The sequence below is a fragment of the Pocillopora verrucosa genome, chromosome 10 (assembly GCF_036669915.1).
Source record: "Pocillopora verrucosa isolate sample1 chromosome 10, ASM3666991v2, whole genome shotgun sequence".
Lineage (NCBI taxonomy): Eukaryota > Metazoa > Cnidaria > Anthozoa > Scleractinia > Pocilloporidae > Pocillopora > Pocillopora verrucosa.
The window spans coordinates 10,038,866-10,053,889 of record NC_089321.1 but is presented as its reverse complement, the minus strand read 5'-3'; the positions used below and the strand labels follow the sequence as shown (position 1 = coordinate 10,053,889).

General features: G+C 38.9%; 1 protein-coding gene across 1 annotated transcript in view; it reads right to left on the bottom strand.

The window, feature by feature from the left end:
• Positions 1–5,526: 5,526 nt before the first annotated feature.
• Positions 5,527–15,024, bottom strand: part of LOC131799117 (collagen alpha-2(I) chain-like) — a 52,990-nt gene continuing 43,492 nt past the window's right edge. Inside the window, exons 59-71 of the mRNA XM_059116786.2 lie at positions 14,718–14,771; positions 14,249–14,284; positions 13,933–13,950; positions 13,347–13,364; positions 10,425–10,460; positions 9,920–9,949; positions 9,326–9,385; positions 9,136–9,189; positions 8,566–8,698; positions 7,799–7,902; positions 7,599–7,655; positions 6,745–6,921; positions 5,527–5,949 (exon numbers count right to left, since the gene is read on the bottom strand). Coding sequence (XP_058972769.2) covers positions 5,806–5,949; positions 6,745–6,921; positions 7,599–7,655; positions 7,799–7,902; positions 8,566–8,698; positions 9,136–9,189; positions 9,326–9,385; positions 9,920–9,949; positions 10,425–10,460; positions 13,347–13,364; positions 13,933–13,950; positions 14,249–14,284; positions 14,718–14,771 — 921 coding nt within the window. The 3' untranslated portion in view covers positions 5,527–5,805. The remainder of the gene's footprint in view (positions 5,950–6,744; positions 6,922–7,598; positions 7,656–7,798; positions 7,903–8,565; positions 8,699–9,135; positions 9,190–9,325; positions 9,386–9,919; positions 9,950–10,424; positions 10,461–13,346; positions 13,365–13,932; positions 13,951–14,248; positions 14,285–14,717; positions 14,772–15,024) is intronic.

Here is a 15,024-nt window from a genome sequence, read left to right as displayed (position 1 = left end):
TTGGATACCCTTGCTAAGGGTATTTCGGGTTTAGTTGTCCATGAAAAAAAATTGATGTTTCCGGATCGTAATTAACAAATAGAGAAGCCTTGACTGTACTCTGTTCTGTTGCAAAAGCAGACAGGAAGCGGATAGAGCACGTTTTTCCCCACTTCTTGAACACGAAACTATATATACTATATGAATGTTAGCTGTGTTTGATTTTTATTACCTTACGCAAGCTTGCAATCTATTAAACTGGGCGTGAAAACCTTCAAAACTCGGACTGTCCATTCGTTTTCCTTTTGAGGATTTTCGTCTCTGCTCACGTTATAATAACGTAAATTACGGTGCTTGGCAGTTTATAAATCTCCGTTTGGTTCTTCTGTTGCTATTTGCCGGCTCGCTTGTTCCGAAATTTCACAGGAACAAAAAGAAAGGTCAGCTCTATGTTTTAGACTGTGATGGAGCACGCTTTTTAAACCAATGACATCACGCGTTACATAGTGAAGTTTTAGACCTTATTTGGTTCTATATCCTGAAAGCATAAACATAGGTATCTTTGATTTGCCTAAATTTCGTCGCACTAGTTTAATTCGCCAGTATTAAGAAAGAGTAAATGCATCTTTGAACTGAATGAGCCATCAAAGCAGAAGAGTGGAGGCAATAGACCAAAACATATTACATTAGCGAAAGAGTTATTTTCGAAGGCCAAGGTGAGAACAACAAATGGCCCTCCTTATAAGATTTTGTTTTCACAAACTCGATTCGGCTCCTGAAAATTTAAGCAAGATTTTCTTACACCGAGCCAACTGAACCTATGAAAGACATGAAACGCTTTCAAGTCAAAATAGTTGCAAAATAACCACACCTCCCCCTAAAATGTATTTCTTCTGTTTCCCGATGATAGGTCCACTCGCTCCTTAGATTTTCAACCACGCAATAACGGTGTACTCTTACAGAAAAAGCTTTGTGATTGGGTGTTCCTCAAACATTTACGTTTTAAATTTCCGTTAGCCACGTTCGCTCGAGAAGAATCACGTTTTCGTGAGAAATCACTTATTTTTAGAAGGTTGATCGCGTTTCAGTCTAGTGGAACTCAGAAGGATAATTCCAAAATTCAAAACGTATCTGTTAGCAACCCCCTTAGCACGCAATATTTCCATTCAGAAATACACGACATTGGAAACTTGTTTAAGCTTGTTTAAGTGGTGCTTGATGAGTAGCATACACACGCATGACACACAATGCATGGAACTGAGTTCTTTCACGTAGTTCTTTGTCATGGTTTCAAGAACCTCGCACACATCGCGCAGTTTTACTGTAAATCTCATCTAAATCTAAACCTACCACCTTGAATCCATCTTTACCGAAGTATCCTTACGTCACCAATGCGATAGACATTTGTTAGAGACAAATTAAGATGAAAATAATGATAAGTGAGATATAGCAGTGCAACTTCTTCAATCTTAGCCTACGAGCACGCAAATCTTCTTTGCCACCGGACGATAAGTTTGGGAAAAATGTTCCCGTGTGAATCCTGAGAAACGTAGTGCGCATAATATTTTGGGGGACAGAGAGGTATCGCCTGAAATTCTCCTAAATTTAACCAATAAACCTTTTCAGCCAATCTTTTTTGTTCTTGTTTCTCCAGCTTGAGCTGTTTTGTTTCACCTGATCACAGGTACTTAGGCTTAATGAGTCTTATTCAAATTACATAAGGATACAATGGTTGAGTTCTCATGTGTGATCTCAGTCCTCTTACTTTCGGAGGTATTATTAGTAAAAGTTTCCGGCCCACGTTGATGGGCGTACCATATTTTGAGGAAGGGTGTAACGTGCGATCAAAAGGTGGTTTTTTGTTACAGGTCCTGTCACCTGAGCGGACAACTTCTTAAGAACTGAGGCAGATTTAAAGCAAGATATACGCATCATCTACTTAATGGATTGGTTCAATCGTAAAACACAAAAAAAATCGCAGTGAACCAATGACAGAAGAAAGAAATGAAAGCATGCTCGTTACCTATCTTGCTTAATCTTCACCTGTTTGATCTCCTTCTGCATGCGACCTAACTAAGCGTACACTTAATGATTTTCTTTCTTAAGTTACGACGTCCCTTCCCGCCGAATTTTCATATATTTTGATGAATTAGCAACTAGAGAACTTGCAACACATATCAACACATTTTTCTGTGATTTCGCAGCCGTGACCCTCTGAATATCAAATCCACAGGTCTACCTGCGTAAGTTTCAAGGTCACCCCAAGTGCGGTGCCTCACGCCATATCTTTCAACAACGAACGAAAATACTCTTTCATATGGCTTGCCAGAAACATCTTCTAACACGTAACATGGAGATTTTATTCCCCCCTTACACCCATGTAATGACTGTGCTCTTGGCAGGCCGAGTTTAAACTTTAAACATATGATATGTCATTCGTTTTGTGACGAGCGTATAATGAAGAATCGACCCCAGATCTGCGGATTTCTTAATTTGATCCTCTACCAGCGAGCTGTACATGTTAGTGAGCAAGTCTCAAAATTTGCCATCTTTCTTATTTCGTTTTGCTCACAAGTTGCAACCTTGTTTTAGTGCTTTCAAGAATCGCAGATTGGCGAATTTGTCTAGTTTTCTCTCAGAGAAAGACCAGAGTCTATGCATTTCGTTATTTGTAATTCGTTTTAAATTTCTCTTTTCGTGGCTTTCCTCGTTGATTCTCGCTTTGTTATTCACTCTTTTGAGTTTCTCTATTTTAACAAAGCATCATCTCACACACTGTGCGAGGACAGTATAGATAATGAGATAAAATAGAAGATAAGTCCCGACCTTGTCTCCTTACATTTATTGCAAAACTAACTTGCGTTCAGTTGACATAGCACCTCTAACAACCTGATGAAACCGCCAAAATATAGAGCCTTTTGTGATCCAAAGGTATATAAGCGGACGCAAGAAGTGGTTCTACCATGAGGGAGCGATCCTTTAGGGAAAGTACACAGGTTTTTAAATCTTATAGCGTTTTCAGTCCCCTTCTTTAAGAATTACACCACGTTTGGTGGCATGTTTGAGGCGCCACAGACTACAACAAGCGAAATGGACCTAGAATACTTCGCCTTCAACCGTTCTTGCAATCCAGTTCAGTCCCCTTTGGTAATTCGCCATTTTAGAGTGTACAGAGAGAACAATGGGTTCGTTCTTTTAAGTTTGCTAGAAACGCTTTCAAACATGCAACGTTTGACCCCATCGAGCCCCACCCACGCAGTTTAAATTGCAAGATACAACTTCTGCCCACCAACATTGATGATCCCGTGGGGTCTTCCGCTCAATGAACGCTCTGTTGGGTTTTGTAAAGAAATGGTCGCTTCCAGAAGACCTAAGAGAAGGGTGGGTCCAAGCTGCCCAGCACGAAAGACGATGAAGAAGGAGAGAAGTTACCTATGAAATTCTTTGTGAGAGGTTTGCGAAGTCGGAGGAGGGCTGTCTGAGTTCTGTTTAAGACTATACGCGTTCAAACGGCAAACGGCTGTCATCATGAAACCCACAAGGATATACCACCCACTTTTTCGCGATCTCGAGAGAAAACCTTGAGTATCCGTTTTTGCTTTGGATTTTGTTAAAAATTACACATTACAGAAGACATGTCCAGCCACATGATTCAAACTGAATATTCGTTGCTCATTTCTTATGCATGGTTAGTTTTTGGCGCCATAATATCCTTTTGGCGCTCAAACAAAATGCGTACACCACTATTATTTCGGATAACCTGGCTTGGTAATTTCAGATAATTGAAGCCGATATACAATTTATTGCAAAAACTAACAACAGTTAAAAAGGCGAACAAGATATTTCGCTCTCCACCGCAAAGCCTAGTTAGCAGAAATTTTCTTTGCATGACCATGCTAGTAAAATAAGCGACAATGCGTTGACCCTTTCGCACAAATATTGAGGCTAAGAACAGTTAGAACACAAAAATACGTCTCAAATTCATCTTCTCTTCTTCTTCTTCTTCTTCTTCTTCCCACTCCACCAATTTGTTTCTTTTAGTCTTTAAACGTTTGTCCATCGTTAATTTGATGTTTCATTAACTCTTTGATCAAACGGTTACAGCTGATTTTCTGCTCGAAGTAGCTCTACTATTCGACTTATAACAAAAACATATTCAAGCTATGATCTTTGCTAGTGGACTGCCATGCCATTTAAGCAATTGCAGAAAAACCCCGAAAAAAAACCAGGCTTTGATGGGATTCAAAACTGTGCCTCTTAGATACTAGTTTGGCGCCACTATCAACTGAGCTACGAAGGCACACGTTAGGGGCAAGGCACTTAAAAAGAAAAAAGTTTTTAAAAGAAACATACCTGGCAAAGTTTCTCCTTTACATAGCAAAGCCATCAAAGTTATTGACAGTAACGCAACATTCATCTTCCTCTTTTTTTTTCTGCGGCGTGTGTTGTTGAAGGTTGCAGTCGGCTGACGTCTGATTGCACCGGATGAACGATAGCGAATGAGGATTAATTAGGATAATTCAAGATTATAAACTAATACATTAAGAGTTGGAACATATTCACGATCATAAACGCATACAATTAAAGCTTTTGTACCTTTGAATTATTTTCTTTTGTTTGTAATAGATTTGATCAGTTCGCATGCAATAGCTCTCCTCTACGAGAGAGGTAGGAGTGAGTTCAGGAGGATCGCGGATCGGAGAGCCTTCTTGGAAACAAAATATTCTGTCCAAAATGCCAGATTTCACTATAGTATTCATCTGAAGTCGGCTGCCTTGTGAACGCTTCAATGATGGACTATTTAAAACAGTGAGGGTCTGCACCTCTGTCCGTTCTATACCCACGAGATTGGGACTTTAAATATTCAAAACTGATTTGCAAGGCATTGTTAATTATGGTTTCACTGGCAAACTTTTGCCGCATAAAAAACGCGCGAATTTAAACCTTGCTGACTTGAAAAGTTAAGGGAAATGAGACACGTTCAAGACCGTCAAACCGAGGAGTCCAAGATTTCTTACTTTAAATGATCGAAACGTACTTCAAAGAGATATAGCTTAATGAGGTATTACTGTGTTTTAAGTCTCGCGTTACACTCCTATGGATATTAGACAAGTAGGACAAAAGTTGCATACTAGCTAAGTATATTAATCCCGCCTCCCCTAATTATTTAGTCGAGACAAAACAAAATATCAACCTACAGACAAAAGCCAACTTCTTAGAAAATGACTCAAGAACTGATGCCTTAATCGTGCGTGACTGAAAAACCTCGTTTACTGGCGGGAAAAACGTAAAACTTAGTCTGAAGAAAAAAAAAATAGAAAAACAGCAGGCTTCAACTGGGCTTCAACCCAGGTCTTCCAGTAAGAAGTTGAGCGCCGCTTCTACCCTAACAACAAGAAATGAAACCACATTATGACGGGGACTGTAGAAAATTTAGGGTTCAAGTATGAGGTTGAATTCATTTATAGCTTTAATTTATGTTATTGTTTCAGCTGCCTGCAGTTAAAAGTCAAATGTGACTGATTTTACAAAACCAGACTTTCCAAAGAATATAAACTTACAGTTTATTTTCATAATAAAATATTTTGAACGCGGCGTAAGACAAAATAACTCCATGTCAAAATTACAATTTTTAAGACTAGCTACTGTAACAAACAAAACAGAATCAACAGCATTTCAGTAACGTCCAGTCAACCGCGTGCTTTATTCAGATCTCCTACAAGCTTTCACACGATCTTCAATTGTTCCTTAGCTAATATATTAGGCAGAAAAATTGTCAATGTACAATACAGATGGTGTTCTTCTCTTGTTTGACTCCGCACATGTCTAATACTTAAAACAAACTGGTCCTATTTCAAAAGTGAGCTTGGAGTCGACGCTGCTTTGTGGTGCCCAGTCCACTATCGGCAGGTTATTCTGCTGCGCGGTCGAGACTTCAATCTTCATTTTTTTATTTCCATTATCAGACGTCTGGATGGAGAAACAAAAATTAATTATTTGTAATATTTGTCATTTCAACGGTGCGGTTATGCTGTATCTGTAAAGGGGATAGATAGTTCGTCGACAAAATTTGCTCTCAAACGAAACTCATTGCCTTCAATGCCAGCAATTCGTTCGGTTTCGTTCCCTTACGAGCGCGGGCGAAACAAGGAGTGCCATGAATCGGATTTCCCACAGGCGACAGTTCAAGACCAATAGTCCATTGTACAGTTGCATGCTTGGTTTCCAAGCCTTTGAACAGGAGTGAGGTTAAGGTTGACCTTGTTATGATATTAACCTTGTTGCTTTTCAAATGAAAATTACTTTGTTATCATGCTAACTAGATACTGGTCTTTATCACAACAAGGTCACCTTTAGTCTAACTCTAAATCAAAGGCTTGGCAACTAAACACACAACTGTAAAATGACCAACTGTAGTAGTGTAACCACACTGTGTATCTTTCGACTTTAACAATGATTCAAACTTTTCTGGACCAAACACAGCGAAGAGAAGCCAAAACTATCAAATATCGTATTACTTTCGCCAATCATTTGAAAATTGCTCAAACGCACTTAATCGAAATGTGTTCTATTTACATTCTTTTAACATGATCTTCAATAATGATTACCACAAAAAAAAATTGAGGCATCATGAAAAAAAAATCTACATCCAATCACGAGATGGTGATGAGCAGTGTATCTAGCAATGGAAATTTAAAAACATCAGTTGAACTCAAGATCTACACGTGTCTAAACATTGTCAACGTTATAGTTGTACCAGCCTACCTCTGTAACATCAAGGTCTATCTTCTCCAAGTTATTGACCACCATTTCATTATCGCCTTTAAGATCCACCATGCAGCTCTTGTGTGAGTTTGCGCAACTGTAGCTCATCTCTTGGAAAGCGCTCTTGCTCAGAAGTCGCAAGTATGTCATTTGCACTGAATTTAGTTTGTATTCGATCTATGAACAGAGGGAATAAAGGTTATAGGAAATTCAGCGCAATTCAATTGAATAAAGGGGGTAAGTTTCTAAAGAAATTGTGGTGTTGCATCGATGGGGGGGGAGGTATTACAAGGAAGTTTGGTTTTATCAACTGAGTTGACGATGTAACCTGGCCTCCTTAAAGAATTTCTAAAGCTGTCGTTTCGAACTTTGGCCCATCGTCAGAGCGAATAGTGGAATTGTGGGCCTTGTATAGTTTATAGACAGAAAAATGGAGCTTCGCTATGGGAAGGAACATGGTAACGTGAAAAACACGAGAATAAATTAGTGGAATGAATAGGATTCGTTGATACCGTGATCAAGAGTGGCGCTATGAAAGATAAACCATTGCTCTAGAGATTTATGGCTTTCCGTACTGTTTAGATGTGGGAAAAGACCGCAGACTGCCATATTTTTCTTAAAATGATTGGCGAATATGATTTTGGAAAGATCCAAGAAGATCCTGGTCTGATGTAGGGAGTACCAAAGAGGCTATCAGTGGCATTACTATGCGCTTTTTTTGCTCAACCTGCTTCCTTTGTTTCCCTCTCTTCCATTCAGTCAGTTTCAGAGAAACTATTCATTTTCTGAAATATCGTACTCAAGCACATTGGCAATAAAGTAAAAAATTAAAAGGCAAAAGAAAAATGTTATACCGGTTCATCCTCGTTTGTCCATTGTCCTGGACCGGTTTCATTGGCGTCGACAACAATCTATCACGCAAAAAAGAGAGCAATGAGATTTTTGCTGTTATCACCTAATATTCGTGCATGATAGCATAGTACCAAGCAAAGAAATCCCTCCAGTTTTGGCCTCTCGTAGTATCGAGAGCGTTAAGTTAAATTTTCTCTTGTACCTTGGTCTTTTTGGGGTTTACGCAGGTAGCGTTCTTCTCGAAATCGCAATAAACTTTGACAGCGTCACTACTGCAGCCTTCGTTGGGATCGATCGTGTACTCACCTACAGAACAAAACATAGTCTGATATTACCATTTTGTGGCATGTAGAAAGTAGTTACCAGATGGAAGAAACGCACAAATGAAACAGCGAACGAAGAACGATTGAATATCAAGCAGTGCGAGCTGAAAATAAAATAAGCTACAGCAAACTGTAAGAAGAGAATGAAATGGTAAACTTCGGATAGAAAGATACGGATTAAAACACTGGCCATGTGGTTGTTCTTTGATATAACACTTTACTCTCACAGTGCATCTCTCCACCCAGGAGTATAAAACCGAAAATGAAAGAGAGAGGGTGTGGGGAGGGTAACCCTGCGATTGACAGACATCCAACGGAGAGAAATTTTCTTCAAGTTGCTCCCTGAGTGTTTTGGCTGACTTTATTTTGACCTATAATACGACAAAGGCCATGATACCGAGATTACAAGTGTATCTTAACCTCCTGGTAAAGAAAATTCATCACCGCCCTTATCGCAGACAATTCAGTGTTATAAGTCAACCATCATCAACAGATCGCCACCCTTATTTATGTGCACTGATCTTTCGGTAACAATCTACCACGCATGCTCAAGAGAGCCACTCTATGATGTCACGCAGAAATCTTATGATTGCCTGCGCGACATAAATACATAAGAAGCTTGTCAATAAACGTTTCAACAACAAACCGCTCTTAGATTCAGGATGATCTAGTTTGATTTCTCGGCATGATCGGGCAGGATGTTCCAGGTCCCCATTCTGTACTCGGAAAGTTTGAATTTTTCTGTCCAGAAGCGATATCATGAATTCGATATCCACTGTCTAGGGGGAAAAAAAGACGACTATAGTTGAGCAAAAATTGTCTAAGACCTACAAAATCTTGTCGACAAGTCCCCATGACCTGTTGCGCTGCAATATCGCGGCGACAATTAGCTTGGTGTATCAAGAGAGCTTCTTCTTTTAACACGAAAAAGAATTTCGAATTCCATTTACATTCTCGGTCTAAGTTAGGTCAGATTTTACAAACCAAATGGGAGGAACCCGGGCTCCAACGTAGCACACAAATCAGCGATAAAAATCGTCTCGTGTACTATACCGTTGCCGATCACGGCCGCAAAAAAGTTGTGTTTCAAGTTGTTCCGTACAACATGGGTAAAAAACCGACGTTAAAAATTTTTTTACTTTTTACTTCTCCTTAAAAGCATACTATGGCTGCGCAGCTCAAGTGGGATACCGTCAGAACGAAGTATCACTTATACCTTGAAGAGTTGGGCTCCAACGTCATTATTTGAATCCTGTGATTTTCCAGATCCCTAAACGTAGTAAATGATAACAAGAACATCGGATATATAAAAGCGCCGATCAAAGGTGTAAATTTTCTTTTTGGCTGGACCAAGCTTTGTGGTCAAACAAATTGCACAAATATTTTTAAAACAGTACGGTTCTTACTTGGCTGGAGTACAATCTGTACGGGGGAGGTCCTTTTTCACCAGTGTTCATTTCAGAAAGCTGCAAGTGACAGATAAAGTAAAAATTAGCTGCGTACAAGATGATATCTGTTGTAAGGTTACAGTGCTGTTCAGCGTTGAATTCTTAAGATCCTCTTCCCTCCAGTTATTATATATTTCCTTGTAGTTTGGCAAGCAGAATTTTAAATTTGATAGCCACCACTAAGAGGTTTGTGTTTCCTTGCAAATGTTCATGCCATTTTCATGCGTTTTCTCGACGAAGAGCACGAGTCTGTGGCTTACGAAACACAGCCCAAACTAATATTCTTGAAATGCTTTTCAAGGAGGGCACTTGATTCAGAGATGTCACTTCTCAACGTAAAAATTTAATTTTGAGACTCGTCACAAAGGACAATTTTTGGGAAACTCACAACAATGGGCAAGACGTTTTCCTAGGCAATCCTACAATGGAACCTTAATAGCTTTACACATCACGGTTTAACTTAGCTATTCATCTTAGCAGTAGTATATAAAAAACATTGCGATGGACATTTGAATAAACTGAGACTCGAAGTCCCCAATAACAACAACCTACCGCTTCTGCCAAACTCTGTCCTGGTGGTCCCTGATAAAAAGTAAATAAGATAAAAGTTATACAACCGTTCCAGGGTGTGCATAGATTTAACCCGATTGCAGTTTTAGCGAAAAACCGCTTCGTGACGATGTCTCACGGATACAATACGAACGAATTAACCTTTGCAAAAGTTGAATTGTCTCCGATCTTCGGAAAGACCATTCGCAACCCGATTTCAAATCAAAAGTAAGCTTGTCGGTTCAAACAACTTTGCGTCTCGAATACAAAATTAAAATTTTAACAATTTATATTCACTTTTTCAGATATCACGGTGAATCGTTTCAGCCAGTCAAGATTTCATTTTAGTGTTTGTAGGGAAGTAAACTGCCCCGTGAAAAGTAGAAACAGTAAAAAAAAATTAGGTATCCTTTTTCTTTTCTGTACACTGCCCCTCCCCTCCGCCCCTCCCCCCCTCCCCCACACATACACACGCAAACACAGTGTTGACAATTAAAAAAAGACATACCATTGGCCCTCTGGGACCGGCTATACCTGGAGGTCCCTGGAAACAACGCACACAATTGTATTGTTATGAAAATAATATTGTTAAGTTGTTTTCTCAAAAGTTCCCAAGTTCTCTACAAGCTAGCTAGTTACAGTGTAGGAGAAAATAGATAAATGTCGGAGTGGTATTTGAGAAGTTTTCAAATGTTTCCATCGATGAGGAACACTTCCACTAGACTTCTTTTTCAATTCCACACTGACGCGAGTCATTCGTGAAGACTTTACTTTAAAGTTAAGCCATAAGTGATATTTTTGGATAAACTAAACTAAATTTTTGGCAATTAACCTATAAAACAAAAACCAGTGTGTTAGAGTCTCATGTATCTACTTCCTTTAATGAATTGAGATGAACCGATCACTTGCTAGGTAATTACGAAGACAGTAATCATTCAACCCTTTAACTCCCATGAGTGACCAAGAAAGAATTTCTCCCTACAATATCTCTACAATATCAACCAGATAAGTGACAAGAATAAAGAAAAAGATCGATTTAGGGATAATTAGTTGATCCAATACTAAATTCTCTGAACTAACATTTTAAGAATTGTATGGTTGACAGTAAGGGGAATTACAAATTTTATCTGGGACTTAAAGGGCATGTAAACCCAAAAATACATGTTTTTCTTATACTATGTAAAAAGTGGCGTAGAAAACGAATTTGAAATTAGTTTTGTCCAATTCGACTTATTTTAGGAGAAAATCGGCATTTTCAACTGAAATTCCATTTCCGGTAAAAACAATAGCGAGAAGTCGTGACGTAAGCAGTGGAACCAAAATATTGCGCAACACATATTCCCCAGTAGAACTGGTGTGGGAGTTCGTGTAAGTAGCAGTAGTTCGGAAGATGTTTTTTCAGAAGATAGCGACTCGAATGCCTTAAGCTTAGTACATGACAGCGCTGGGGATAATCCAGAATCTTCAGGAGAGTCTGGGCCACGTCCTTAACAATATGAGCCGCGTAGGGTTCACCGAAGCGATCCGCACGAAGACAGTACAGAACATGTCGACAGCGATGCGACCGTCTCGGAAACCCAGACTGGTATTTAATTTACTTTGTGATTTATTTGTATTTAACATGAAAGTGCAATAAAGCGAGGGTACAATCTAAAGGAATGCAACAGAATTTTTTTTAACTTGAGCTTTTGAAAGTGTTTTATATAAAATTATCAAAGGTGCGAGTGTGGAACTTGTCAACCAATGCCGACAACTCATGAAAGTGTTTGTTGTACGGAAATCGGGCAATTGTGGCAAAATGGCCTGAAACCCAGATAAGTTGTATCACTGAGCATCCAGGTTTTCAGTCAATTTGCCTCGATTTCTGGGTGCTGGAGACGGCCAAGTACGCGTACAGGCAGCAGCAAAGCACAGATAATCACACCGGAAACGACTAAGCTAAATATTTTCTGTTTCATCTGTTTTGTTACATTTTGAGATCGATTTACTTGAGTTGTTTCTGCCATTGATTTAATAATACAGTACTAGAGCTAGTTGTTTTTCGCTTCTTTCCTGACAGGAAATTTCGCTAAATTGCCTACAGATAGCTTGTTCGTTGGTGTTGGGGATATCTCGGCAAACACTTTAGGGTCGCTGTGCTATCTTGTGCGGTAAACAATATCCTTCATCTCAGAAGCATTTCCATCGATAAACAAGTTGTATCATGTACATTTCCTTGTGTGGCCTTCATAATTATCCAACCCTGTTTGTGTTTGCTTCGATTTGAAATATTGAAAAGATAGTTTTGCAAGCTGAAATCAGGATCTTTTAAGTTGTACTCAAAATGATGAATATTGTCCTACTGACCTTTGAATGTATTTTCACTGCTGTGAAAACCGTGACACAAATTCTTCTGCTGTTTCTCTTCAGGGTTTCTCAAAGGAAGCACCAAGTGGGGCTGGCTTGGATTTTCTTATAGAACATAAGGGTTGATTATGGGATCCTGTATAGAATTCTTTGTATCGAACCGACAAAATTCCAGATCACGTCATTACACACTGATATCAACGAATTCTCTTTCTTTGATACGTGTTTCGAATTCAGGCAAAGGTTCAGACATGTCAGTGTCTTTTACGGGCTCAGCGCTGGCTCCCGAACAACTGGCTCCCCCATAATATTTCATTAGATGAGAAAAAAGATGTTTTTAGAGAACCAATAAAGCTATTGTTGTTTAATTAACGAAACGTTTTCATGTAAATCGATTTTTTACTTTCTCTGTTGACCTCTAACTTTTGAAGAGCTCAACTTCTTTCTCAGTTCGGTCGGCCACTTCCGAATCCTCGTCGTCTGCCGACTGTATGGGTCGTTTTTATACTTCCGAATAATTTGCTTCTGGTGAGGCCTGAATCGTCGGTACAGCACCAGGAAGAAAAATGACTGCTACAAACAACAGAACGTTCGAACGGCTCGACGAAATTGGCTATTTTCACTTGAACAAATTTCACAAATTGTCACTTCAAATTTGCGTCATTTGGAAATATTTGCATTGTATGCCCAGTTTTGTTTGAATCAGTACAAAACTGGACGACACAACGCTTCACCATTACGAAAAAAATTGAATATATTGAAGCAAACTGTAAGTAAAAAAATTATGACGAGACCAGCAAACAACGGCTGTAGAGAAGACTCCTTCATGCCTCACGCGATTATAAAAGGAGACTTTGGAGGGTCCACCCGTGACGTCACAGGAAAGATGGCGCCATTCAAGATGGCGAATGTTTCGAATTTGGAAGGGCTTTTACAAAGTGAAAATGGACTTTTGAGAATAAACGAATGGTACCTTTGGTGTACTTGATATATTTACAAAACATCTATGTGAAAAGAAAATGAACGTTTTTTGGGTTTACATGCCCTTTAAAGGGTTAAACATAATTTTACTTTCAATACTTACAGGTAGACCGTCTCTGCCCTAAAAATAACAGAGAGGGAGAAAAAGAAAATAACGGATAAGAGACAATTAAGACGTAAAACTATAAAAAAAATTTGAAGAACTGCCCACAGAGAGCTAAATAAGGCTACTTAAGGAAGGAAATTTAAAATTTATCTATAGCACCATTTTAACACATAATTCCCCATAAAAATCATCTAAACAGGGTTTAGAATTGTTTTCATCAACACAGTTACCTGCACTGAAGTTTGGCGACTTAAAATTCCCCAAATTAAAATTAAAGCAAGTGAATGTTTGAACCGTCTATAAAATTCATTTTTCAGTATTCTGTGGCTAAATTTCATTCAGGTCAACGGGGTCTCACTTCACGTGCTTGGTTGGTGTGACTGCGGCAATCGTCTTCAACCGCGCCTAACCTAGTTTGCAATGAGCTCCTGATTGGTTAAGAAGACATCACGAATTTCTGCACCAATGACAGAGCGAATAAAGAAAACTTGTGGAAAGTTGAAGCTTAATTGTTTCTAAGATAGTATACAACTCAGTTCTCTAAATTTATTCATCGAAGTCAGATAATTGGATGACAACATACCGGTTCTCCACGTTCACCCTGAAAATAAACAAAAACACATATGGGTTAAGTTTATCACGCATAATTTTTTTTTTTTACTCTCAGCAAAAAATCAAAAGTAAAAATAAAGAATTGACAAGGGAACTTGTTGAAAAGTGAAGATTTATTCTACGATAATTGCCTTAGTTTCATGGCTTGAGGGATTATCACAGCAAACACATTTCGTTTCAATCATATGTTCCTTTTTCAGGAACAAAAAACTAAAATAATAACAAAAAACGGGACGGTAGTTAAAATTGAAATATGAACGCATATGGCCAAATATGCACATTCAAACCTGTGTGCCGGGATCTCCCTGAGCTCCACCAGTTCCCTAAAATGAAGACAATTCATCCTGATAATTAGAGTCGAAACGTTGTGAGCGAGAGGTAAAATGTGCGGAAAGCAGGAAAAATCAACAGTAAACGACGGTGTTACAGTTTTCGTCAGGAGTTCGCAGATAAATGTTCACTTGATCACAGATTGTGATGAATAATTAATTGAGAAGTTTTGATCAGTTCGTTAAAAAAAACTGTCAGGATTTCAACAACAGCACTAAACTAACTGTGGACGAATCGACAACGATTTGTGTGATACTTATAACCCTTCCGATTGTCCTTGTGTTTCGTGTAAAGAGTTTTGTTCACTATCAGTTACTTCAGCCGGTAAACTTTTTCAGTATCATCTGGTCTATACTTAATAGTATCTCCACGTAAATGCGATACAGTACAGACACGAAAGGTGTCAAATAACTAGCATTTAAATACCTCTGGTCCTTGAACTCCCGGTTGACCAGGAGGGCCTGCGGCTCCCATGCCACCCTAGCGAGAGGTAGATAGAAACGCAATGCGTACACATTCGGATGCGAAAGATAAATAAATAGGTACAATAAATACTAAATACTCAAAGAAAGAATTGAGTCGAGCGGTCAATTAGTGAAACTCTTTTGGTAAAAGTCAAAGTGATGAGCATCTGTTTTCGTGAAAGCTGAAAGAGCTAATGTGTTAGGGAGAAGCAATCATGTTGAGCACAAAGACACGCTTAGAGAGCGACGACCGACAGACAGACAGACAG